This window comes from Chrysemys picta, chromosome 8, assembly GCF_011386835.1.
Source record: "Chrysemys picta bellii isolate R12L10 chromosome 8, ASM1138683v2, whole genome shotgun sequence".
Taxonomy (NCBI): Eukaryota; Metazoa; Chordata; order Testudines; family Emydidae; genus Chrysemys; species Chrysemys picta.
This window is the reverse complement of record NC_088798.1, coordinates 81,754,234-81,779,380: the sequence shown is the minus strand read 5'-3', so window position 1 is coordinate 81,779,380 and position 25,147 is coordinate 81,754,234. Positions and strand designations below refer to the sequence as shown.

Here is a 25,147-nt window from a genome sequence, read left to right as displayed (position 1 = left end):
CCTCCACATTTATTTGACAAATAAAATTTGCAAAATTTTAAAATACTGTACACAGAATTTTTGGGGTTTTGGTGCAGAATGCCCTCAGGAGTAACACTTAGTATTCTGTGTTGTAATAGAAATCAATATGTTTGAAAATGTAGAAAAACATCCAAAAATATTTAATAAATTTCAGTTGGTATTCTATTGTTTAACAGTGCGATTAATCACCATTCATTTTTTTTGAGTTAATTGCGTGAGTGAACTGCGATTAATCAACAGCCCTAGTTTTTATCCTTATCTTCTGTGTAAGTCAGTGGTGGTTCAGGATGGTTTGTTTTCTTTCCCTATATTTCAACCCCAATTTTCTGGATTACCTTTTCTGACTTCCAGTTTAGCAGTTTTTCTCTTATAGAAGCACAAAAGGAAAGATTCCCTGTGGGTACCAGGAGCAGGCATGGAGCTCTTGTAATAATGGCTGACCCTGGCTTGTCTCCACTCAGGAAAGTTTGCACTGGTAACACAGGGGTGTATTGCCTGCCACCTGAATGAACTTGACACCCAGAATGTGTAAGTGGGAGAAAGCAGAAACAAAAACAAAATAAAATTGTAATAGAACTAAGCGGTCTCCCTTAATCTCAGAGAAGGATGGGTGTGTGAGTTGGTGGGGGGGACAGGAAGAAGGCTGGAAAGGAATAGTAATTGAATTAGTAAGGGAAAGGATGCTATCTGTCCATTGTAGCAGTATCCTGAAGAGTGATTCTGAATAGGAGGACTTCATTTTTCTGGGCCACAAATTACTCAGCTGAAGTGATCAAAAACCTGTCGCTTTCTGGTTGAAGTGTTTAAATGGCATTGGTAATTGAAAAGGGACAAAGTGCTCTGGTGTGTGAGGACTAACTTGCAATGTTCTTGCCTAATAGAAAAGAATATATATATATATATATATATATATATATACAGGCAAAATATGACTTCTAGCTTTGTATTTTTGGGGGCAGTGTGTAAGTCACAACTGACTGGCTATAAAACAAGCTACCAGGGGAGTTTAACATTCATATTAAAAGCTGGGGAGTAAAGGCTATGCCATGGTGATAAGGAAAGAAACACAGAGATTAATCATGTCATCCCTTATATCTGAGCCATAAATATAGGGCTTGCTTTGATACCTACAGTAGTCCCATGGATTTCAATGGGAATACAGTGGGAGTAAGTCTGCTAAGACCGCACAAGAAAAAATAAATAAGATTGTGAATGTCATTTTTAGCCCTGTTTTCATCATCTGCCTTATTTAATGACCACTACACCATGAATGCTTGCTAGCCTGTTTTTATGTTCTAAGGGGGAAAGCTTAGATTACTTCTCTCACTGACTGTACTGTACAGGAATGCAAGGGAAAATATTCCCCAGAAGCATCTTTTAAAAATTACATTGATACTAGTTCACACTGTCACCTCTGAGCTGAATCTTTGCAAAATTAATCAGCAATTATAGGAGTTGCCTGTAGTGCCATCTTCAGTTAACTGTAAAATAGTTTCTTTTATAAGCCCCTGCTTTCATCTGTAGTATTCACCTTTTGGACTGAAATTTTCAAGATTGGTCCCTATCTGGAAGTGACTTTCTTATGAGTGTGCAGACGTTTGAACAAAAATCTTTCAACAGTTTGAGTTAGAGGAGAGTGAGGAAATAGATTTGTTTTATGATCTATTTTACAATAGGGAAAAGTCAAACTATGCTTTTTAAACAGGACTACAGCCAAAATGGCTAGTGTCAAACATGGATATAATCCTTAATGGAGTCCGTGCTTTGCTAGGTTTGAGGAATTGGGGGGCTGTTAAAAAAAGCACACAGATGGAAAGTTACATCCAACTTTTTGCACGATGGTCCTGGAATCCCCAGTGTGACATCTTTGCACTTTCACCCTGCCAAGGCTGCTGCTCTCAAGGTAACACTGGTACAATGTGCACGCAGAAGATTTTTTAAAACCTACACAGCAAAACCTTTCCCCTTCCCTTCCAAAAATAGCCTTGAGTACAGTTTGGATAGCTAAAGTTAAGAGAGAGATCTAAATTCGATGTACAGATATAGCAGATAAAATTCATATCCTACCACATACCTCAACCATTCTTTCTAGGTTCTATATTTTTCTCTATAGATTTTGGTGGTTCAAATTGAGGCACCCTTCAGGCTATGTGGAAAGGCTTGTCCTGCTGCAGTCTATGCAGTGTCTGCTATGAGCTCATACACCCATGGATGGAAATATACTGCTCTTCCTTCTGCTGTCTTAGGTTAAAAAGAAGGTTTTCAGCCACCCAAGCTGTCAGTGTGGCCCTGTCCACCAGGACTAATTTCACACCAGTTAAAGAGTAGTTCCATCCAGAGTCAGAAGCCTATTATCACTTGACACATGAGTGAAAGAAAGACACTTGCCTTGAAAGCTACATTTGCAGATGCACCCAGCTCTTTTTCATTAACACCTTTGTTTTTCCTCCCTTCATTTTATCATAGGCGTAAATTCAGCCGGAGGGGCCACACTGAAGGTGGCATGTGTGTCAGCTGCAGTGTCAGATGAATCTGTTGCTGGAGACAGCGGGGTGTATGAGGCAGCTGTACAAAGGTATACTCCAGATTTGTTTAGTAAGAAGCTCATGATTCAGATATCAAGCTCACATTACCAGACGTGATTGTAATCCTTTTTGCAATTTGGTTAAGATATAGACTCTGGGATTTTACCAAATTTCTGTAGACATGATAGGTAGGGCAGGCAGCACTACCTGTTAAGGTTGCCTGATATTTTCCATCACATAAACTGAAAAGAGGGTCATAATTTTGCCAAACATAACTGTTTTGGCTGAAATATTTCATACCAGGTGTCTGCCTCAGGCTGCATTTATCTGGAAAACTTCAGCCAAAAAGGGTCAGCCACTTCAGAGAATGAGGCCAGGCGGCATTTCCAATATAGCTTTCACCTCTTGAGTTTGTCTTGCCTCCTCTCTCACATTTTTGCTGGCAGCAGAGGGGAGGCATGTAACTCACTGTAAATATGTATCTCTAATATGCACACTTAAAGAAATCCTAAGAGAAAGTAAAACCCCTTAACAGACCCGTATGCCCAGTTCCCTGAAAAATTTGTGTGGAGAGGAGAAAAGGCTGTGCCTCCTAAATTAACTGTGTCTTATTGAAATTCCACAGGCCCTTAATTGTCCTTGATTTCTTTCAGACTCTGTGTGTCAGAAATGATAATGTTTGACAGTGATCATACAGAAGCAGCTGGGACTGCCAAAGTGCAAATTGCTATGAAGTAAGCTGGGTGGCTTCTGTTGTTTTTGAGACTCTGATCTTAATAGTTCTTGATATATCTTGTTCTCATAAGACTTGCATGCTCTCTACATCCTTCTCTTTCCAGTATCTTTTTTTCCTTGTTATTGGACTAATCTTGCTTAATGTATGCTATAAAGTGTGATTATCACCTTGTTACGTGGACACTCTGGGCCTGGTTTTGCTCTCACTCACACCAGTGGAAATCTATTGGTGTTATGTTCACCAGGGTAAATCAGCAATGAGAGAACTGAGACCTTTTGTTTGTGGCCTCAGTAGACTAGATGCATCATGGAAAAAACAGGATTTGGTCTCTGGAAATCATCTTGCTGGATTTTTCCATCCTCTGGTGACCAACTAATAGGGTGGCTATTAGTAACCCTAATAATAAATGCCAGGCTAAATTGGCTATCCCATCTGTATGATAAGAGCAGCAAGAGGGGCTGGCAACATGATGGGCCAGATATAGAGGGCCTTACTCAAATGACTGGGGGACCGCACCAGAAACAGCTCTGAAAAAATAACTAACACAAGACCACTCGATTTTGTTTTGTTACTGATGTTATGGATTGTTTACTCCTAACTTCTTCAGCATAAAAATGCCTGAGCCATTGGGCATTCGTAAATATAATTGGTTTTTTTTACGATGCTATTTTTACCTAAATATGATTCTAAATATTAAAATCTTATTTGGAATTCAGCTATTTACCTGAATAACAGGTAAAAATACTCTAATGTCTTGGTTCAAATTTATAGTACACCTTATCTGAATGCCTTAAACCAGTATGTGTCCACTGGTTGTTATACAAAAATTTTATACATAACTAGAATGTGATTAATTGAATTATACGTAACAAGCTATCGGAAAATAATTTTTAGACTCACATGGTGTAGTTTTCATGTCAGATTTCAAATATCTTAGTGCAGCAAATGTGAAATCCGCAAATCTGAAGGTGTCTTGAAAACAGAACAGTTTTTTATTGTGTCTAAGGCAGTTTTGTTGTTGCTAATGTGTCTTCTCACATTTTTTCCAATTAATTCAGGTATGATGACAAAAATAAACAGTTTGCAATATTAGTCATGCAGCTGAATAACGTTCCTGCTCTAATGTTACAGCAAGATCAGAAAGTGTAAGTGGATGAAATAAACATAGTAGAAATGGTTGTAATAGACATCATCCGGGATCTCACACATCTTATTTTATTTTTCCATTTTATATAATGCATGTAGCTCTCTAAGCACATCCCATTTTTTGTCCTACATTTACCGTCAGTTGTGAGCTCATACGTCCATGTATGGAAATGAAGATGAACTTCTTCCTGCATTAATCTTTAGATTCATTTTTTTCCTTTGTTAGGAAAATCTTTTATGGAATTAACATTTAATAGGCAAGATTGTCAGCTGTGGCTGATTGCTCAGTACAACTGAGCAGAGGGTGTGCAGAGTCCAGATATGTGGACTTTCATGGTTTGCCAGTCCCATTCAAATGAAAAATTAAGCATTAACTCAGTAGATCACATTCACTGCTGCCAACAAAATAAGTGGAAGATGTTGCTTTCACATCAAAAGTGCTATGAATGCCATGTATGGTGAGCCAGCAGCTATTTGGCAGTGTTTCCAGCCCTTGCAGTCCCACATTTTTGGTGCAGATTTTTTTTTTCCCATTTGCAACTAATTTTTTGAGTATCGTAAGTACAGCATTACAAAACTCAAACACTTCAGAAGTTCTCTCCAAGGCATTTAAGCTTCCTAGCTTTGTCCATTTTAATTCCATCTCTTCATGGTTTTTTTTCTCATCTAAATGTCAGTGACTAGTCGGTGACTTTAAGAAGACTCTAGATCCTGTTTTTAGGTACATAACTCCACTTGTCCTAAAATTATAATACATTTCATGTTTGTTTTTAACAACTTATGTGCCCTAAAAAATACTCACTATTATAGTTGAGATTAGTATTCCAAAGAGGAAAGTCTGACTATGATAGATGCTCTCACGATGGATTGGGGAAATAATAGCGTTTTGTGATTTATGGTAATCTCATAACAGATGCTTACAGCAAGTTAATATGGCACTAATTAATTTTTTTTTTCAATAGGAACATTCGTGTGGCTGTTCTTCCTTGCTCTGAAAGCACAAGCTGTTTGTTCCGCACAAGACCCATGGAAGCTTCAGACAGTCTTGTATACAATGAAATATTTTGGGTTTCAATCTCTTACCCTGCTTTACACCAGAAGACTTTAAGAGTTGATGTTTGCACTGTGGATAAGTCTCACCTCGAGGAGTGCCTGGTTAGCATTAATTTCTGTGTGAATCTTTTTTTTTTCTATCTCTTCTGCTTAATTTGACAGATACCTAGTGTTCTCAAAATTTAGATTTGGCCAGTTTTGCAAGCTTCCCTTATCGTCCTTAGCTGTAGGACCCAGTAGAGATGGACTTTCATTATATCGGAGAATCCCAGTTATGCCAATAAGTACAGTGGCTTAAGGTCTGCATTACAAACCCAATTCCTCAAACCACTAGACTTCTCTTCCCTTGTGACTTAAGGGTGTGACCCACAATTTGCATCCACCCCTTAGGGAAATGTTCTGTAGAATGTAATAGAGAATGATCTCCTTTGTAGAGGATTTTTTTAAAAAATTTGTAGAATTCTATAATGGAGGCAGTTTTATTAAATTCTTTAGGATTTTTACAAAATCCTCTTAGAAATGTGATCATTCTCTCAAATTCTGTAGAAGAGTGTGATTTGTAAAGAACTCTATAATTTCCATAGAACTCTGTTGGTATGAGTTCAGCTATCCTTTTTAATAGTCAGTATTCCCTTAGTAAGGGAGTTGATTTTAATGAAACTGTTTCTGGAGTAAGTTACTTTACTTAATATGAGTAAGGCTTGTAGAGCTGGGGCCTAAGTAATTGCAAAGCAACAGAAAGTTAATTCTGTTTGTATGTTTCTGGTGTCTTTCACGTCTCCCTTAGTAGATGCTATTGTCTACATAAACTTTGGTTGGGAATCCCAGCACACTTTTATGGTGTTCCTGCTTTGCTACCGTCACCTGCAAATCACACTTGGGCTTAAGAAACAGCAAGAAGCAGCTGTATTCCAAACTGATTTCCCATCTGGTAGCCCACATTCTTCTACATGCTTATTGCCTCGGTAAACTCCAGATTGGGCTGAATTTAATTGCAGGAAATCTGTGCAATATAAAATAAACTGTACTAAGCTCATTAATAGTGTCTGCTCAAGGACAGGCCATATCAATTTTAACAGAATTGCAATATATCGTGCATATGCCATGATGTAGTAAAACAAGACAAAATGAGGGTTCACAGTGGATCTAGGCTGAGTGGACACAGAAACAAGCGGAACCTTTTAAAATGATCAATCGCAAGCACCTATATCAGAAAAAGCAATTTGATGAGCCCTTGAGGTTTCTTAAATTAGAAAAGAATCCATCTCTTTTTTAATTGTTGTCTTTTATTCTTCCTAATTGAAAGTGATTGCAAGTTACCATGGCCACAACATAATTGTTCATCATTCTTGACACTTATTTGCACGCAGCTGCTGAAGTAAATCTTTCTTGAATATTGACCCTTGGAAGCCCCCAACAATATGGTTCAATTTAATATCATCCAATCATCACCAAGATGATGCCTGAAATAGCGAGAGAGTGAAGATTAGTGGTGGTGGTGGTTTTTCTCAGGGATAACTAAACCTTCAGCTCCCAAAGCCTTGGTTTTTGCTGTTACATATTTCTGCTGACATTTTATTGCTTCAGTCACTTCTTTCAACTCTTTTTTTTCTTGGTTCCAACAGGGTGGGGCACAAATTAGCCTGGCTGAAATATGTAGATCTGGAGAGAAGTCAACACGCTGGTACAACCTTCTTAGTTATAAATATCTTCAGAAGCAAAGCAGAAAACACAAACAAGGGGATATTTGTTCTGCAGTATCCTGCGCTGAAAAAACAGTAAGGGCAAATGCTAAATGGAAGCTTGCATCAACCTCTTCTATAATATACTAAATTGCTGAAAAGAAATCAGGAGTTGTGTGTTTGCATGGTATTCTTATATGTAAAAAATGTCATTATGATACTGAATGGGTCAATAAAACTAAAAGTTTGATTTAGGATGTAACTTTTTACCGGACTAATGGACCTTTTCCTATTTTTCTCAAGTTTACTGTGAGTAATATGGAACACTCACTCTGATAGTTGATGGGGTTTAGGAATGAATACTGTCTTTAAATAAAGCCCTTTCCTCTGTACAGGACTCTGTATCTGCACTGCTGGAACAGACTGCTGTTGAACTGGAAGCAGTAGAGAAGAAGCTGGAAGAAAGCAGAAGCACTTTAACTAGTGGAGAGAATTGGTAGGTGGCATCCTATTCGCTTATCATAGTGTAAGAGTCTGTGGATTCTATGGGTTTGACATAGTGTTTCAGATGAGGATGTCAATGAGTCAAAGTTTAATGTGCTAATATGCAGACAAAGGTGCAGTCATGTAATATTGAAATGTGTCTAGTAGCCGATCAAAGTTCTTGAACTTTGCAGAAGATCATTTCTGGCATCTTTTTCTACATCAGTATAAACAGAAGAGCATGTGCCTGAGAATTGAGACTAGAGCTAGTAAAAGTTAAAATTGGAAGAGATAAAATATATTAATCTGTGGTACATAGTGCTTGATGGACCTGTGAAATACTATACCTTCAGTTCACAGGGATTTGCATGAGCTTTTTAACTGGCTGTGAATTACATGGTCAGTCCCACATTTCACTGAGTGTTGGGTTCAAACCAACCACAAAATTCAAAGCACAACTTAGCACAAACCTTGGTGGGGAATCTACCAAAATACATATTTGAGCTCAGGTTTGCCAAAAGATTCTCAAGAACATGTTGTTTAACATAGTTCTAGCTTTCACACTGAGAGTACCTCTGTTTGGGGGAATCCCCGAGTCAGCCTCCTAAACCCACCATACAGTTGGACCAGCAGCACTAAGTCAAACCCAAATGCACAAGACCCAGTATACAGCTTGTGGCAGAAACTGATGCAAATGTATTCAACCATAGTCATCACCTTACCATAGAATGAAAGATGAAAAATTCCCTTTAACTGTTTCACTGCTGGTTCTTCCACTCCAACCGGTGTACTTTTGTTATTCCCTTGTTCCATGGAACATCATGAGGTTTCTGGTATAACTGGCAGCACTAGCGGTGCTTTTTGATCAGCATACTTAGGACACCAACCAGCATCAAGGATGCTATGGGGGTATTGTCCCAAGTGGGTCCAGCCCAGTAACAGAAGCAGTTTATATGACAGGCAAGATGAGGAGGTTGCTGAGCAAGAAGAGCAGGATGGGAACAGTGACAATGAAGCAGAAGAGGAGGAAGAATTCTATGATGGAAAAACACTCTGGGAGGTGGAAGAGAATCCAGAATCCCAAGTGCATGCTGAGTCGGTAGCAGTAAAGGTAAAGCTCAGAGTAAATGTTGTCGCTTCCATAAGCCTGATATTTAGTAAGATGAGTTAAGCACTACGTTGTTCACTATTACGTTCATCCCTAATTGCTGGACTTGGTGCAATTCCTTCTGCTTTTTAGTTTCTTGGAAAATTACATGGAGTGTTTTTCTGTTTCTTATAGCATCACAGCAAGCTGCACTTCAGGGGAAATAAGAGGCTTGGTGGAGTAATTATACTGTGGGATGAAGGTTGTGGGGAAGGTGATCCACTTCAGTTTGGAAACGTTTCCTTTTATTTTATTTTTGTTCTAATCACTGTAGCCCAAACGACTTATAACAGACCTATCAAATGAAAAGCAGACTTACTAAAGCTAATGTTAATGTGTTCATCTGCAAAAGTGCATGTATATATATATATTGTGGCCATTGAGCCCTGCATTTACCAAAAACCTCCTGCATGTGCATAAGCAAATCAGGTCATTCAGATGCCTCCCTGTTCAGTTACCTGATTTACTCATGCAAATACAGGAGGCTTTTGTTGCAACAGGGGTAGGGTTACCATATTTCAACAATCAAAAAAAGAGGACGGGAGGAGCCCCGCCCCTGTCCTGCCCTAGCCCCGCCCCTGCCCCTTCCACTCCCTCCCACTTTCCGCCCCCCTCAGAACCCCCAATCCTCCCCCCGCTCCTTTTCCCCTAACTGCCCCCCAGGACTCCACCCACTACCTAAGCCTCCCTGCTCCTTGTCCCCTGATTGCCCCCTCCTGAGATGCTCCCTCCATCCTAACTGGCCCCCTAGGATCCTACCCCCTACCTGTCCCCTGACTGCCCCCAACCCTTATCCACACCCCCACCCCCAGACAGACCCCCGGGACTCCCACGCCCCATCCAACCACTCCCCACCCCCTGACAGACCCCCCCCCCAGAACTCCCGACCCATCTAAACCCCTCTGCTCCATGTCCTGTGACTGCTCCAATCCCTCTCCCCACTCCTGCCCCCTGACAGCCCCCCCCAGAACTCCCAACCCCCCTCCCCCTCGCTCCTTGTCCCCTGACTGCCCCCTCCTTGGACCCCTGCTCCTAACTGCCCTCCAGAACCCCACCCCCTACCTAAGCCTCCCTGTTCCTTGTCCCCTGACTGCCCCCTCCTGAGACCCTACCCCCTACCTGTACCCTGACTGCCCAAAACCTTATCCACAGCCTCCCCCCCCGAACTCCCGACCCATCCAACCCTGCTCCCTGTCTATTCACTGCCCCCTCCTGCCCCTTCTCCAACCCCCTGGCCCCCTTACCGTGCCGCTCAGAACAGTGTGTTGGCTCCACGCGGAGCCGGACACACTGCTGCGCTCCTCAGCGGAACGCACAACCCGGTTCCCGCCCTCGCAGAGTGCTGCGGAGCAGCGCGGTGGACGGGAGGGGGGGAGCAGGGGGAGGAGCTCCAGACTGCCGGAGGCCCGATGCGAACATCCGGCGATCTGTGAATGCAGGGAGGGGGAGGGAGAGGGAGAGAGCGAGAGGAGAGGAGTGATCTCAAGTTGCAGGGGAGAGGAGGAGAAAGCGGAGGAGGGGCTCTGGCTGCTGGAGCCCCATGCAAGTGGCACGATCCGGCTGGCTGCCCTGTCAGCCACATGCGCTCTGCATGGGGGGGAAATCCGGACATTTACAAATTCCCCACCGGACGCTATTTTTAACTCAGAAAAGCCGGACATGTCCAGGAGAATCTGGACGAATGGTAACCCTAAACAGGGGTGTACCTTTGCATCAAATTCATTTTGAGGGGAAAGCCCATTAATTTGCATTTTTGGAGGAATAGTTGCTGCCACAGCTTCCAACATATAGCCCTCTAATGTTTTGCTTGTATCTTTCTACTGCTGCTTTGAAGTTTTAGGATTTAAAAAGAGCTAAAAATAATTCTGAGTGGAACATCTTCATATTTCTTGATCTCATCCTTTTCCCTTTGTCTAATTCACTTGTGATAAGTTTTTTTGCGGGTCCTGTGTTAATCATAGAATTGTAGGACTAGAAGGGACCTGGAGAGGTTATCTAGTCCACTCCCCTGCACTCATGGCAGGACTAAGTACTATCTGCTGCAAAGATGACCAGGCCAATGTTGAATTAAGCAGAGCTATGGCAGACACATGAAGTTTAAGATCTCTCTGACATTACTTCAAACCTCAATTTTAAATAACACTACATTTATGAAATACCATTTAATCCAAAATGCCATGTCCCCTGGTCTTGGAAGCATTCTTCACCTAGCACTGTCAGACAACATGATTAGCACATGGGATCTCCTAATGTAATCCTAAATGATATTACTATCTAATCACCACCTATTTACCTAATCAAGGGCCTGTTTTAATGCTCAGATTGTCTTGTCTCTGTCAATTGTGGGTGACCAATAACAAAAAGGTGGTCTTAAATGGATAATCTAAATTTAAAGGCTTGATTTTTAATCTGCTACGTTGGTGTAAATCTGAAAAGTTAGTGGAGTCACTCAGGATTTACACAGGTCACTTGCAACTGAATCTATAGGAAATGATACAGTTGTAGAAATTACTCACAAGTTTGGAAAGAGCAGGACTACAATGTATTGCATAAGGAGAGTCAAGAAAGAGACACAACTTTGTCTGCTCTAGATCAGTGCTTCTCAAAGTCAGGCCGCCGCTTGTTCAGGGAAAGCCCTTGGCGGTCCGGTCTAGTTTGTTTACCTGCCGCGTCCGCAGATTCGGCCGATCACGGCTCCCACTGGCTGCGGTTCGGTGCTCCAGGCCAATGGGGGCTGCAGGAAGCAGCACTGGATGAGGGATGTGCTGGCCACCCTTCCCGCAGCCCCCATTGGCCTGGAGCGGCGAACCGCGGCCAGTGGGAGCCGCGATCGGCCGAACCTGCGGATGCGGCAGGTAAACAAACCAGCCCGGACCGCCAGGGACTTTCCCTGAACAAGCGGCGGACCACCTTTGAGAAGCACTGCTCTAGATTGTAGTTTAATTCATGAAAAGCTGCTCCTTAGAGTGTGAAAGTAGAAGTGGGATTTCAGGCTGAAACGCAAAAGCAGTTGTCATTGATGGGTTGCTGGGGGAGGCAGTTACAGGGATAAATAACAAAATAGTAGATATCATAATGCCACTGTACGAATCCATGATATATCCACATCTTGAATACTGCATTTAGTTCTGGTCACCCAGTCTCAAAAAAGATCTATTAGAAATGGAAAAGGTACATAAGAACATAACATAAAATGATTAAGGATGTGGAACAGCTTCCATATGAGGAGAGACTAAAGAAACTGGAACTGTTCAGCTTGGAAAAGAGACGACTAAGGGGGGATGTGATAGAGGTCTATAAAATCATGAATGGTGTGGAGAAAGTGAATAAGGAACTGTTATTTACCCCTTCACATAACACAAGAACCAGGGGTCACCCAATGAAATTAATAGACAGCAGGTTTACAACAAACAAAAGGAAGTATTTCCTCACACAACATACAGTCAACCTGTGAAACTCATTGCCAGGGGATGTTATGAAGGCCAAAACTATAACTGGGTTAAATAAAGAATCAGGTAAGTTCATAGAGGATAAGTCCTTCAGTGGCTGTTAGTCAAGATGGTCAGGGATGCAACTGTAAGCTCTGCATGTCCCTAAGCTCTGATTGCCAGATGCTGGGACTGAACGACAAGGAATGGATCACTTGATGATTGGCCTGTTCTGTTCATTCTCTGTAAAGCATCTGGCACTGCCACTGCTGGAAGACAGGATACTGGGTTAGATGGATCATTGGTCTGACCCAGTATAGCCATTCTTATGTTCATTAAAGTGCGTTTCTTTCAGGTAGATAAAGAGACAAACACAGAGAGCCTTGCACAATCTTCTACTGTAGTTCGTCCAAAAGAGAAGAAAGCAGCTAACCCACCGCAAACTCAGTTTGTCAGAAGTAGCACCATAATCCGCTCCAAAACATTTTCGCCAGGACCACAGAGTCAATACATCTGCAGGGTAAGGAAACCACATCCCCAGACTTTGTTGTAAATGTTTTTCCTTAGTGACTGCACAGTATCTTTAGTTCATCTGATAATACACTGCACTGATGGTCAGAATTGGGAGAGTATACAGCATCCTCAATGACCTTGAACTTCAGTGGAAGTTGAGGGCACAGCACCCTTTCTTGACATTGTACATCAGAGGACCACAGAGCATTTCACACCTGTTAAGTAAACCTCATAATGGGAAGTGATAGTGGAATCACGACACACTCCTGAAATGCAGCTATTTTAGCAGTTGTACCACAGCAGCACAATACAGTGGCTTAGGGCAGGGAGTGTAGAGAGAATTAATATAATTAAAACGCTAGCATGAATTTAGGTAGGATTAAGATAATTACCCTGATTAGAACTTGGCCATAACAGTGGTATTAGTACCTGCAAAGGTTCTTTAATAAACCAAGTGGTCAGAACCTCACTTTGCCATCTTTTGTAGGAGATGTCACTTTAGTAGCACGATACCCTCCACACCATGCTCAAATGTTAGTGACTGACATTACAGAAAGCACAGTTGTCTTGTCAATACCAAGTTGATTAGCCACTGATCTGTAATAGTCTGGGGTAGGCAGTTTCCAGAGGGCAAGAGCAACACACCTCTGGACAGGTATGGCCTCATATCCTGGCAGTGAAGGACCAGAATGCAGTTCCAGAAATGTGCCATTCCTCATACCAAAGTTCTGGACCCACTGCTGGTCATCCCACATCTATGTGATGTAGTCCCACTGCTCTGTACTTATGGTCCTGGTCTAGAACTGTCACTCAGCATAGGGAGATTCCTCTGCCATTAGAAACTGGATCAGCTATCTCCAGTCCTCCATTTCTGCAGACCGCTTGCACATCTTACTTAAAGCACACTGCTGTATTCTTGTGGCACCACGCCCCTGCCAAAGTGCCTGCCACCACATCTCATGTCCTGGTTCTTCCTCCTCTTGCCAAAAGCAGTCGCATTAGTGCCAACATTTGGTACAGAGTCATTGCTCTGACATGGACCATGACTTGCCACTGGTTGGAATGAAGGCTTCAGACAGAAATATGAGACATGTCAAACTAGAACTGGGTCAATTTGGGAGAGTTAAAATAAATAACAATTACTAATTAAAATGGTGCATATGTCAACCAAGAATCTCAATGTCTTACCAAGGTAGGCAATTAATTTTACAAGTGAGGAATATACATAGACAGATTAAGTAATTTGCCTTAGATCTCAGAGTGAGGAGTGACAGTTCAGAATAGAACCTTGTTTCATCCTCAGGCTGAAACCTTTTGTAACCAGAGGAGCCTTGCTGCATTTAGTGCTGCTTAAAGGTGGATATTAGGGTTATCATCAGACAGAGATGCTGTAAGTGTCTGACTAGTGTTTATCTCCTCTAAAATGAAAGGTCATGATGGAAATCAGAAAGCAGAGATGACTAACTTCAATTAGCAGCATTGAGGGAGCATGAAAGACTCCACTGTGCTGTGTGTGACACTAATTGAACGATCTGTGTACTGATTGAGGATGTCAGTGCCACCTCTTTGATTAAATGTTTATTCGTAATTAATTAGTTCCAGGATTGAGGATCAGGATACACTATAAATAACTCCTTTAGCTTCAACCAGTGTAGAATAAAAGTAAACACAGTCAGGAAACTGCTTTTGTGAAGTATGTGCTGGTCTAACTGAGGATTGAGGTGTTCTAGTAGAACATGAAGGGCTGCCTAACATTGAGTGCAGCAAAACAGTACTTCAAAAAACCTGTATCCAGTTCAGATGAAATCAGGCTCACAGGTGTAAACTGTTTTATGTTTGCTTTAGCTGTGAGCTTAATTCTCTTCACGACAGTCTCGACCTTTGAATTGTATCTTCTGTTTGTCCTGTGAGCATTGAGCCATATAATAAATAACACTCAACAGGGCATTTAGGCATAGCAAAGAATATCCATGTTTCAGGGCACTAGAAAGTACATGGCCCAGGGCTCAGTGGTTTCAGCATCCAAGGGGCACCTAGACCTTACTACAGATGTGTATCCTGGAGTACAGTAAATTAGTGCTCATATAAAATGGAACATTTAACATCACAGTTGTGCATAATAGGTACAACCTTGTGATGCCAACCTGCACCTTCCCAGTGGAAGCATCATATCCTGGAGCTCCCTAGCATGCAGGAGGCACATGCCTGCTCCTCCAGCCCTTGGATTTCTGCATGTGCTCTCCTGAATGCTTGGCCCAAAGGTACACAAGAAGAGAATTGTCCCTAAACTTGGATTATGATCATGTCCAGCCGCTGTGGAAGTAGCACAAAGGAAAGAGGTTTATTGCTCCACGTTTCCAGGAAAAATCTGACCCCAAATATATACAATGCTGCAAAAAAAACCTGAAAAAGTCATGGTATCCATATGCCACACTAAGTTAGTTTCATATATAGAAATAGTTTGTTTGAAAAGGGAAAAAAAATATACTTAATCCTTCTCCAATGTTATGCTCTGTTTATTCATAGAAGTTACGGCTGGAAATGACTTAATTCCCAGCCAATGCAACATTGTTCATTACATCTTAATTTTCTAGTCTCTTGTCTGACCTAGTTATTGATGTTGAACAGGGGAAGGGGACTGTGTTGTGACCTGTGCAGAGTTCTAACCAAAAGTGATGGTATCTTCTAACCTCTTCCCAAACAGCAGCATTAAAAAACAGAGGGGAGGAGGCCAGGAAAGGACAGTGGCCATGGAAAACAGCCAGATTTGGGCACCGGGTGGGTTTCATTGCACTGTTACATGTGACTTTCTCAGATAATTCTCAGTCCATGGCTTTCTTTAAATGTCTGTAGCTCTGTGGGCTCATTCGTAATAGCCTTGCACTGCGTGCTTGTTTCATAACAATTACTTCTGTCTCTTTTTCAGCTAAATCGCAGTGATAGTGACAGTTCAACACTGTCTAAGAAACCACCCTTTGTTCGGAATGCTATGGAGAGGCGAAGTGTCAGAATGAAGCGGGTAAAAACTTCATCTACAAATTTTTCCCTTAGCTGGCATTCAAGAAAATAATCACGTTCTTAAAGCATTGGTTTGTGAGTTACCAGTAGATAATTCTATTTAAAAAGGGGTTAGCAAAGATAATTCAGGTTAATTTCAGATATAAACCACCTGTCTTCATGTGCTCATAGCGTTAAAAAAAAAATTCTCCATTTGGGCTGAAATGTTCTTACTAGTCTGTCAAAAGGTTACAAATGTCTGTTCCCTTGAGTTACTAAAACTCCCACTTTGAAAAATTATTTCTCACAATTTTCCTTCCAAACAGAATTCAAAAATAGCTAAATTTTTAGATGTGGCATGTAAAATATGCTCTCATTGGCTCATATCCATGCCAAAGGAATTGGTGGGATAACTAATTTGTAAGCAATTGAAAATAACTTTTTCAGATGTTTATTGAAATTTAACAGTGCTTAATGAGCTCCACACCCATTACTGACATCATTGTGCACGTTCTACTAGGATGTGAATGGGGTGGAATTAGGCTGCTGTCCTTAAGAGGCCACTGAAACATTTTGCATGAGGCAGACTGTCTGATTGAAATACTCACCTTGTGCACTCCTCAACACTAATGTTCCTGATATTGGGGGCAGGAGAAAATCCAGTGGTGTGAAACCAATGCTAATACATTGTCTTGCAGCATTCTGCAATATTCTGGTAATTGAGGTGTAAGTAAAATTATATTCTGAGTAATGGTGTAAGGAAGATACTCCTCATTTCAGCCCATTGTCAGCTAAGTACAGAAGCCCTTGGCTTACTTCATATACCATTAGTGTTGATGGAAGCTGCAGCATGGGCAAGCTGACTTATAAGACTTTGCTAGACTGTGAAACTGCAAATTTGGGTGAGCAGCCACCTTGCAAAACCAGCATTACCAGAGATGTTGCCTTTCATCTCCAGAACATTGTGCATTTGAGGAGGAAGTGGTTATCACACATATTCGGACAAGATGGGAACAGTTTGACACTTTTTATTCCAATCATAAATCCCTTCTGTTCCAGCCTTCGGTTAAGTCCTTTGGTGCAGAGCGTCTAATCCGAACTTCACTAGACCTGGAGTTAGACCTGCAGGCTTCAAGGACCTGGCACAATCAGTTAGTGCAAGAGATCTCTGTACTGAAAGAACTGAAAGAACAGTTAGAACAAGCTCAAGGTCAAGGTGAAAAAGAGCTGCCACAATGGGTGAAGGATGATGAGCGATTCCGGCTTTGGCTGAGACACGTTGAAAAACGGGTAAGTAATTCTGACTGGATTTTTGTTAATATGTTTAGTCAAACACATTTTCCCAGTCCTCTGGAGACCAGAACATTCAAATCTTTAGTGCTGCTATCTTCCAAATCTTCCCCCTTTTAAATAAACTTGTTTGATGGAGCTTTGTATTGAAGCTTCTGTTTTATTAACTTTACATACTGACAAATAATTAGAATTGTAGCCCTTGCAAATGCAGGAGTCCTTTCCTACCATTTGAATTCCACTGTCACTTGTCATTGGATGCAAGGCCAGGCGCAGGAGGAGTCTGTGACGGGTTCCTCCCTGAGGTGCCACCTGGAACTGGGGTACCACTGAGCCCTCTGACTCACCAGCCTGGGCTCCCTCTCACACTGTGTTGCTGTGACAAGCTGCAGACCCACCCCTGGTCCTACACTTCCACCAGCATTCACACAGGTAGGGACACACCCAGCTGCAGTTACATACAAGCTGACCAGCCACTGCACGAACCAACAATAGAGAGGCTACAGCCAAAATAACCACCAGCTTCCCCAGCCTAGGACCCCAGAGCTGTACCATCCTGCCCTGGTGAAAACCCTGACCAGTATGAATTTATTATCCAGCTCGCCTCCCCCTCAATCACCTGGATCACTTGGATCAATCGGTCTTCAGCTGTCATTAAGACTGCGCCGATCACAACACGTCCACCATTCTTCTTGCATTCTTGCCTTTCTTCTCCATATTCTTCCAAAATGTTTAACAGTGTCATCTTCTCATCTTCTTGGAGGCTGACCAGGTGGTCTTTTTTGTTCTCGCGGGTACCACTCAGTAATGATTGCGGTCCACCTATTGTCCGTGAACCATGCTATGTGGCCCGCCTCAATGTGGAGAGGAAATGCAACAGCCTTTGCCACTTGAGCTAAGATTTCCAAGAACTTCATTCAGACTCACTGTTTTAGATAAAGCAAAAACAAGTTTATTAACTACAAAAGATAGATTTACGTGATTATATGCAAACAGATCAAAGCAGATTACCTAGTAAATAAACAAAAATTCAAACTATGCTTAACATCGTAGAATGATAGGATTTGAATTAACAATCTCTCGCCCTGACTGATGATACAAGAAGGCTTGCAGATTCTCAACTTACAAGATGCACTTGCTTTACAGCTTGGGAGTCCCAGGTTTTCATACACAGGCTAGAAATCCCTTTAGCCTGGGACCAGCATGTCCCCCGGTTCAGTCTTTTGTTTCTTAGGTGTTTCTAGGAGTTTTCTTGTGTGGGGAGTGAAGGTGTCACTCCCTGCCTTATATAGCTTTAGCATATGGTGGAAACCCTTTGTTCCAAACTCAGTTTGTGGAAAAACACTGGTATCCAAGATGTAGTTCCGTGTCATGTGGGTTGGTCACATGCCCTTGCATACCTTGCTGAGTCACAGTAGCCATTATTTACAGGCTGTCTGGAGCATTCTCAGGAAGGCTCACCCAGTGGGAGATAAGCTTCTCCTAAGGCTTTTTGTTCTTCCTAATGACCCATTACCTTGAATAGGCCTTCACAGCCATCTGTCTAGACTGGAAGCATTTTGCCTAGTGGGTATCACCCAGGTGTGACTACATGTGAAATACAGATACATAGTCAATATTCATAACTGCAGATACAAAAATGATACATGCATACAAATAGGATAATCATATTTAGCAAATCATAACTTTTCCAATTACACCTCACATGACCAGTCTTGTACAAAATACATCATAATTATGCCATAATCATATTGTAATAATATCAATATGAAGACTATGGAGTGCAGTGTCACAGAGTCATTGGCTCCAAGTGGTTCTTGCCTGTAGAAGGATAGTACCTATTGGTTACTCCTTTCTTTTGTCTAGCTCCATTCTTTTCAAAGCTCAGTGGCAGGCTTGGAAAGCAGTGAGGAGAGAGAATCTGGAACTTAATGTACCCACTGAATGTTTCATAAAAGGTCTTTATCAAGCACACACAAGAGTTTCACCCTGTGGGGAAAGTCTGTTTCATGCACCAAGAAGGAGTATGTTGAGGTCACGTTTTGGGGGGCTGTGACCTTTGTTAGTGGGGGAGTGAGTGCGGCACTAGAATGTCTCAGGAAAAATTGGGTTTTCTGGATTATCTGCATGTTGGTTAATAAAATTATATTCTGTTTTGCCTTCTCTGAATCTGTGTGTATTGATGGATTATAAAATGCTGTAATATGTTTAAAGTACTATAAACACCTTCTAGAAAAATCTGAGGGTTCTAGAAACCCATGATTACAAGATGCTGTAGGATTTAATCCACAAGCTCTGCTGACTATCCTGGGCCCAATTCTTCTGCACTTACTTATGGTATCGTTGGAACTCCTTGCAGAACATAGTACTATTTGGTGGAAGGGCTAGTTTACATGCAGGCTTTACTGCTTTAACTATACCACTAGAAAATTGCACTCGTAACCAAAGTAGTTTTAGTAAAAAACCTGTGAGTGGACTAGGCCTAAGTGCTTTAGAATAAGGTCCTCTGCTATGCAAAGTCAGAGCTCTTGCCTTACTGAAATCTAGATAGATATTTGATACAGTTCCACATGGGACATTATTTGTTAAATTGAAGAAGTTGAGGATTAATATGAGAAGTGAAAGGTGGAAAAGGAACTGGTTAAAGGAGAGACTACAATGGGTCATACTGAAAGATGAACTTCAGGCTAGAGGGAGGTTACTAGTGGAGTTCCTCAGGGATTGGTCTTGAGACCAATCTTATTTAACATTTTTATTATTGACCTTGGCACAAAGGAGTGTGCTAATAACATTTGCGGATGACACAAAGTTGGGGAGTATTGCCAGTACAGATGAGGACCAGAATATAATACCAGAAGATCTTGATGACCTTGTAAACTTGAGTAATAGAAATGTGATGAAATTTAATAGTGCAAAGTGCAAGGTCATGCATGTAGGGACTAACAAGAATCTTTGCTATAAGTTGGGGACGCATCAGTTGGAAGTGACAGAGGAGGAGAAAGACCTGGATGTATTAATCACAGGATGACAATGAGCCACCAGTGTGATGTGGCCATGAAAAAGGCTAATGCAATCTTAGGATGCATCAGGCAAGGTATTTCAAATAGAGATAGGGAAGAATTAGTAACATAATACAAGGCACTAGTGAGACCTCATCTGGTTACCGTGTGCAATTCTGGTCTCCCGTGTTAAAGAAAGATGAATTAAAACTGGAATAAGTGCAGAGAAAGGCTACTAGGATGATACAAGGAATGGAAAACCTACTTTATGAGCTTGACGAAAGCTGAGGGGAGATATGATTGCTCTCTATAAGGACATCAGAGGGATGAATACCAGGAATATTTAAGTTAAGTGCCAATGTGAGCACAAGAACAAATGGATATAAACTGGCCATCAACAAATTTAGGCTTGAAATTGGACAAAGGTTTCTAATCATCTAGACCCAACTGGCTTCAATACTAAGCTTAATAAGTTTATGGAGGGGATGCTATGATGAGACTGCCTAAAATGGCATGTAGCTGATCTGTGACTGCTAGCAGCAAATATCTCCAATGGCTGGTGATGGGACACTAACTGAAGAGGGCTCTGAGAAATCTTTCCCAGATGTCTGGTCAGAGGATCTTGCCCACCAGCACAGGGTCTAACTGATTGCCATATTTGAGGTCGGGAAGGAATTTTTCCCTGGATCAGATTGGCAGAGACCCTCAAGGTTTTCCACCTTCTTCTGCAGCATGGGGCATGGGTCACTTGCAGGTTTAAACTAATATAAATGATGGATTTTCTGTAGCTTGAAGTCTTTAAATCATGATTTGAGGACTTCAGTAACTCAGCCAGAAGTTATGAGCCTATTACAGGAGTGGGTGAGTGAGGTCCTGTGTCCTGCAATGTGCAGGAGACTTAACTAGATGATTATGATAGTCCCTTCTGATGTTGAAGTCTATGAGTCTATGTGTAACCCTAACAGAAGTGGCAACTTGTTTTAGTTTTTCTGCTTAACCTTGCAGTTGCAGATCTCTATTATAAGCATAAGCAAATAGAGTGCTAGTCACTTTGGTTTTCAAATATCTAGTGAAACTAAAGAAGCTTACACTAGAATACAAGTTGCTCTGTCACTTGGCATTTGTCTTTGAAATGCACAAATAAATGGGTCTTGTGATTCAAGCTTGGGAATGCTATAATCTCCTTTGAGAGAAATCAGTAGCAACATTGGCTATTAAACTGGTAGAAAAAGGCAACCTCACATTCTTCTTCGAACTTGGTCATAGCTTCTGTCATACTTTGGCTGACTGTAGAAAACCAAACCAGGAGGATAGTGAAAGATGACAGACAACTTGAGTGATGTTTATGTAGTTTCAATATTCATCTTCTAGCAATTGTGCTTTCAGAATATGTTTGGTATAAAAGAAACATAAGGCACTAACTAAAACTTTTCAACAAGTATTCGTTTTGGTTTTAGGTCACTAGAATGGAAATCCTAGGTTTCCTATCTTATGTCAAAAGGAAATGATTTGGGAATATTAATCATGCAGGATGCACAGTTGGCCATTACAGAAAATGTCTTTTTTTCCAGATTATTAAAACTGCATTTTATTTGACAGTTCTGAAAGCATCTGCCATCAAGGAGTGGGTTAGATGGCAGTGATGAAAAGAATACTGATAAAAACTGGAAACACTAAAGATTATCGCACAAAACAATTTTTTATGTTTCTGAAAGTTGCCTTTCTGTTCAAAATGCATTCCCTTTCTCTCTGGAGAGTCTAAAAATAAAACTCAATGCTTCGAAAAGAATGGGATTTATAGATAAGGTGGGGGAAACTTCACAAATTACTGAATAGCCCTGAGTAGTATACTGCTCAATAGCATTCATCACCATGCATTTGACAGGTTTCCACGCCCCATTTAGGGCTTATATCCCGCCTTCCCACCCTGTTTCCGTTGGCACCAAAGTTTGGTGCCATTGGGCATTTTGAAAAAATTTGTGTGTGTGTGTTTGACATGGGGAAGTGTTGTGTGTGTTTGTGCTTGGGTACATTGAGAGAAAAAGGTTGAAAGAATAGTGTGACAGAATTTAAAGATAAAAAAGAAAGTTTGGGTAAGGTTTAGAGAAAAAGGGGGAAAAAAGGTTATTGGATGTGGTTGAGTAAGGAGAGAGGTTTGTAAAGGGCAGGTTATGAAAAAATAAAGATTTTTGTTTTGAAAGGTCTAGTTTTAAAGAATAGAGATTTTTATTGAGTTTGAGTAAGGAGAGATGATGGTAAAGGCCTAGGTTGGTAGGCTATTAAAGAATAGAAAATTTTGAGATAAATGTAAAAGTTGTATTAACTATCAGGGTGGGTTAAGAAAAAGTTAAATAATCTTGAAAACTAGGTTTAAAAGGGGAATTTACTAAGGCAGAGCCTGTTTAATAAGCACATGGTAAAAAAGTGAATAAAAAAGCATTTAAACTATTCAATATCAGTGTAGGTTAAGAAAAAAGCTTTTAAAAACATTAAAAACTAGGTTTAAAAAAGGAATTTACTAAGGCAGAGCCTGTTTAGTAAGCACATGGTAAAAAGGTTTATAAAAAAAATGCATTTAAACTATTCAATACCAGTGTAGGTAGGTTAAGAAAAAAGAGAGGTTAAAAGAAAGAACAGGACGAGAAAAGAGAGACCCCTTTGCAAAGGGCAAAGATAGAGAGCACATGGTTGAATCAAAAAGAGAGGGAGGGAGAGAATGAGAGACAGAGAGACATTTTTTATATTTCAAGTCTTCCTGTAGAATGAGGCAAGTTCCCAGGTTCAGACCCTCTCAGACTTGTTATTACCACCTTTGGATTGGACCAATCAGAGTTTTTTCTACAACAGCTTCATAGAATTCATTTTCTGGAACCAATCCTAGAGTCTCAAGATTTTAAACAGGAGCCATCTCCCTCCTCTTTTCCCTCCCCTCCTCTCCCCCTCCCCCTTTAACTCTTATTCTTATCTAAAGAAACAGACCCCCAGCATTTTTCCCGCCATGTAGCCCTTTAACATAGGGTTTTTTATAACAGTTAAAACCATAAGCTTTTAATAACAAACAATTTTTTAAAGTTTTCCCCTAGGTTTTAGACTAACAGGGGTTATTTTTTAGTAAGTACAGTTTTAGGGTTACCATACATCCGGATTTTCCCGGACATGTCCGGCTTTTTGGGCCTCAAATCCCCGTCCGGGGGGAAATCCCAAAAAGCCGAACATGTCCGGGAAAATAGGGAGGGGCCAGCACCGCTGGGTGCTGGGCCGGGGGCCGGGCCAGGGCCGGCGGTGCTGGGCTGGGGGTGCTCGGCCGGGGGCTGGCCCGGGGGTGCTGTGCTGGGCTGGGGCCGGGGCTGGCGGTGCTGGGCCAGGGCCCGGGCCGGAGGTGCTGGGCTGGGGGCCGGGGCTGGGCCAGAGGCCGGGGCCGGGCCAGGGGTGCTCGGCCTGGGGCTGGCCTGGGGCCGGCACCCCAGGAGCCGAGCCAGGCTGGAGACGCTGGGGCCGGGGCCGGGGCCGGCTGCCGGAGGGAGCCGCTCGGTTGTAGGGGCCAGACTGGGCTGCGCCTCCTCCCCCCAATCCCCCCCCAGCTTACCTGCTGCCTGCTTCAGGCTTCCCGCGAATCAAATGTTCGCGGGAAGCAGGGGAAGGGGCGGAGTTGGGGCGGGGACATGGGCGGGGCCGGGGCCCCGTGGAGTGTCCTCTTTTTGGACACTCAAAATATGGTAACCCTATACAATTTGAAACAACAGGCTTTTGCAGCAAAGCTCCTGTTAGCAAAGCAGCCTCTGTGAGTCAGTGGATCACAGAGAAGGCGTTTGCTTCTCTACCTGCTCTTTAACAAACACAAGTAAGTTACATTAAGTTTTGCAAAGGTATAATTACTTGAAAAGACAAACCTAAGACACATCCCTTTATTTACAGGAATGTTGCAATAAAAAAGAGCAGGCAGAGAAGCACCTCAGGTTTAAAACCTCAGGTTTTTAGTAACAGACAGTTTATAAACCCCTTATTTTGTTAACCATTGGATTAGAGAGAAGAATGTTTCTTTTCCCACTTTTTAACAAACAGAGGTGAAAGGCTTGTTAAGGAATAAACACTTGAAAAGACAAGTCTGTCTAAAGACACATTTCTTTATTTAGCCCCCTTGGCATAAGTGTTTTAATAAAAAAAGAGCATGCAGAAACAACCCTGGGTTATAAAAGTAAAGTATAGTGACAAAAAAGTTTTAGACTAACGTGTGTTATTTTTTAGTAAGCACAATTTGAAACAACAGGCTTTTGCAGCAAAGCTCCTGTTAGCAAAGCAGCCTCTGTGAGTCAGTGGATCAGAGATAAGAAGGCTGCTTCTTCCCCAAACTTTTTAATAAATGCTAGTAAAAGTTACATTAAGTTTTGAAAAGGGATAAACACTTGAAAAGACAAACCTATATGAAGACACATCCCTTTATTTACAGGGTGTGTTGTAATAAAATAGAGCAGGCAGAAACACCCCAGGTTTAAAACCCCAGGGCCTTAGTAACAGCCAGTTTATATTTCCCTTATTCTGTAAACCAATGGATTAGAGAGAAGAAGGTTGTTTCTTCCCCCACTTTTTAAAAAAGAGAGAGGTGAAAGTCTTGTAAAGGTATAAACACTTGAAAAGACAAGCCAATATGAAGACACATTTTTTATTTAGCCCCTTAGGCATAAGTGTTTTAATAAAATGTAAGTATGCAGAAACAGTTCAGGGTTTAAAAACACAGAAAACCAGTTTATAAAAGTAATGTATAGTGATAAAAAAGTTTTTCCCTAGATTTTAGACTAACATGGGTTATTTTTTATTAAAAACTGTGAAGCTGCAGCAAAGCCCTGCTCTGCTCTTATTTAAACAACCAGGACCCTGTAACAAAAGCTGAACAACACATACTATAAACCAGGGGTCGGCAACGTTTGGCATGCGGCTCGCCAGGGTAAGCACCCTAGCAGGCCGGGCCAGTTTATTTACCTGCTGACGCGGTAGGTTCGGCCGATCACAACCCCCACTGGCCGCAGTTCGCCGTTCCGGGCCAATGGGGGCGGCGGGAAGCGGCGCGGGTGAGGGATGTGCTGGCCACCGTTTCCCGCCGTCCCCATTGGCCCGGGACGGCGAACCACG

General features: G+C 41.8%; 1 protein-coding gene across 2 annotated transcripts in view; it reads left to right on the top strand.

Annotated features, from left to right (window-relative positions):
- Window positions 1-25,147, top strand: part of WWC1 (WW and C2 domain containing 1) — a 172,570-nt gene that overhangs the window by 131,500 nt on the left and 15,923 nt on the right. For both annotated transcript variants that reach the window (XM_008179581.4, XM_042850783.2), the window contains 10 exons: window positions 2,488-2,596; window positions 3,200-3,280; window positions 4,341-4,427; window positions 5,391-5,583; window positions 7,107-7,259; window positions 7,559-7,659; window positions 8,607-8,757; window positions 12,577-12,741; window positions 15,661-15,753; window positions 16,791-17,021. In XM_008179581.4, the coding sequence (XP_008177803.2) occupies window positions 2,488-2,596; window positions 3,200-3,280; window positions 4,341-4,427; window positions 5,391-5,583; window positions 7,107-7,259; window positions 7,559-7,659; window positions 8,607-8,757; window positions 12,577-12,741; window positions 15,661-15,753; window positions 16,791-17,021 (1,364 nt within the window). The remainder of the gene's footprint in view (window positions 1-2,487; window positions 2,597-3,199; window positions 3,281-4,340; window positions 4,428-5,390; window positions 5,584-7,106; window positions 7,260-7,558; window positions 7,660-8,606; window positions 8,758-12,576; window positions 12,742-15,660; window positions 15,754-16,790; window positions 17,022-25,147) is intronic.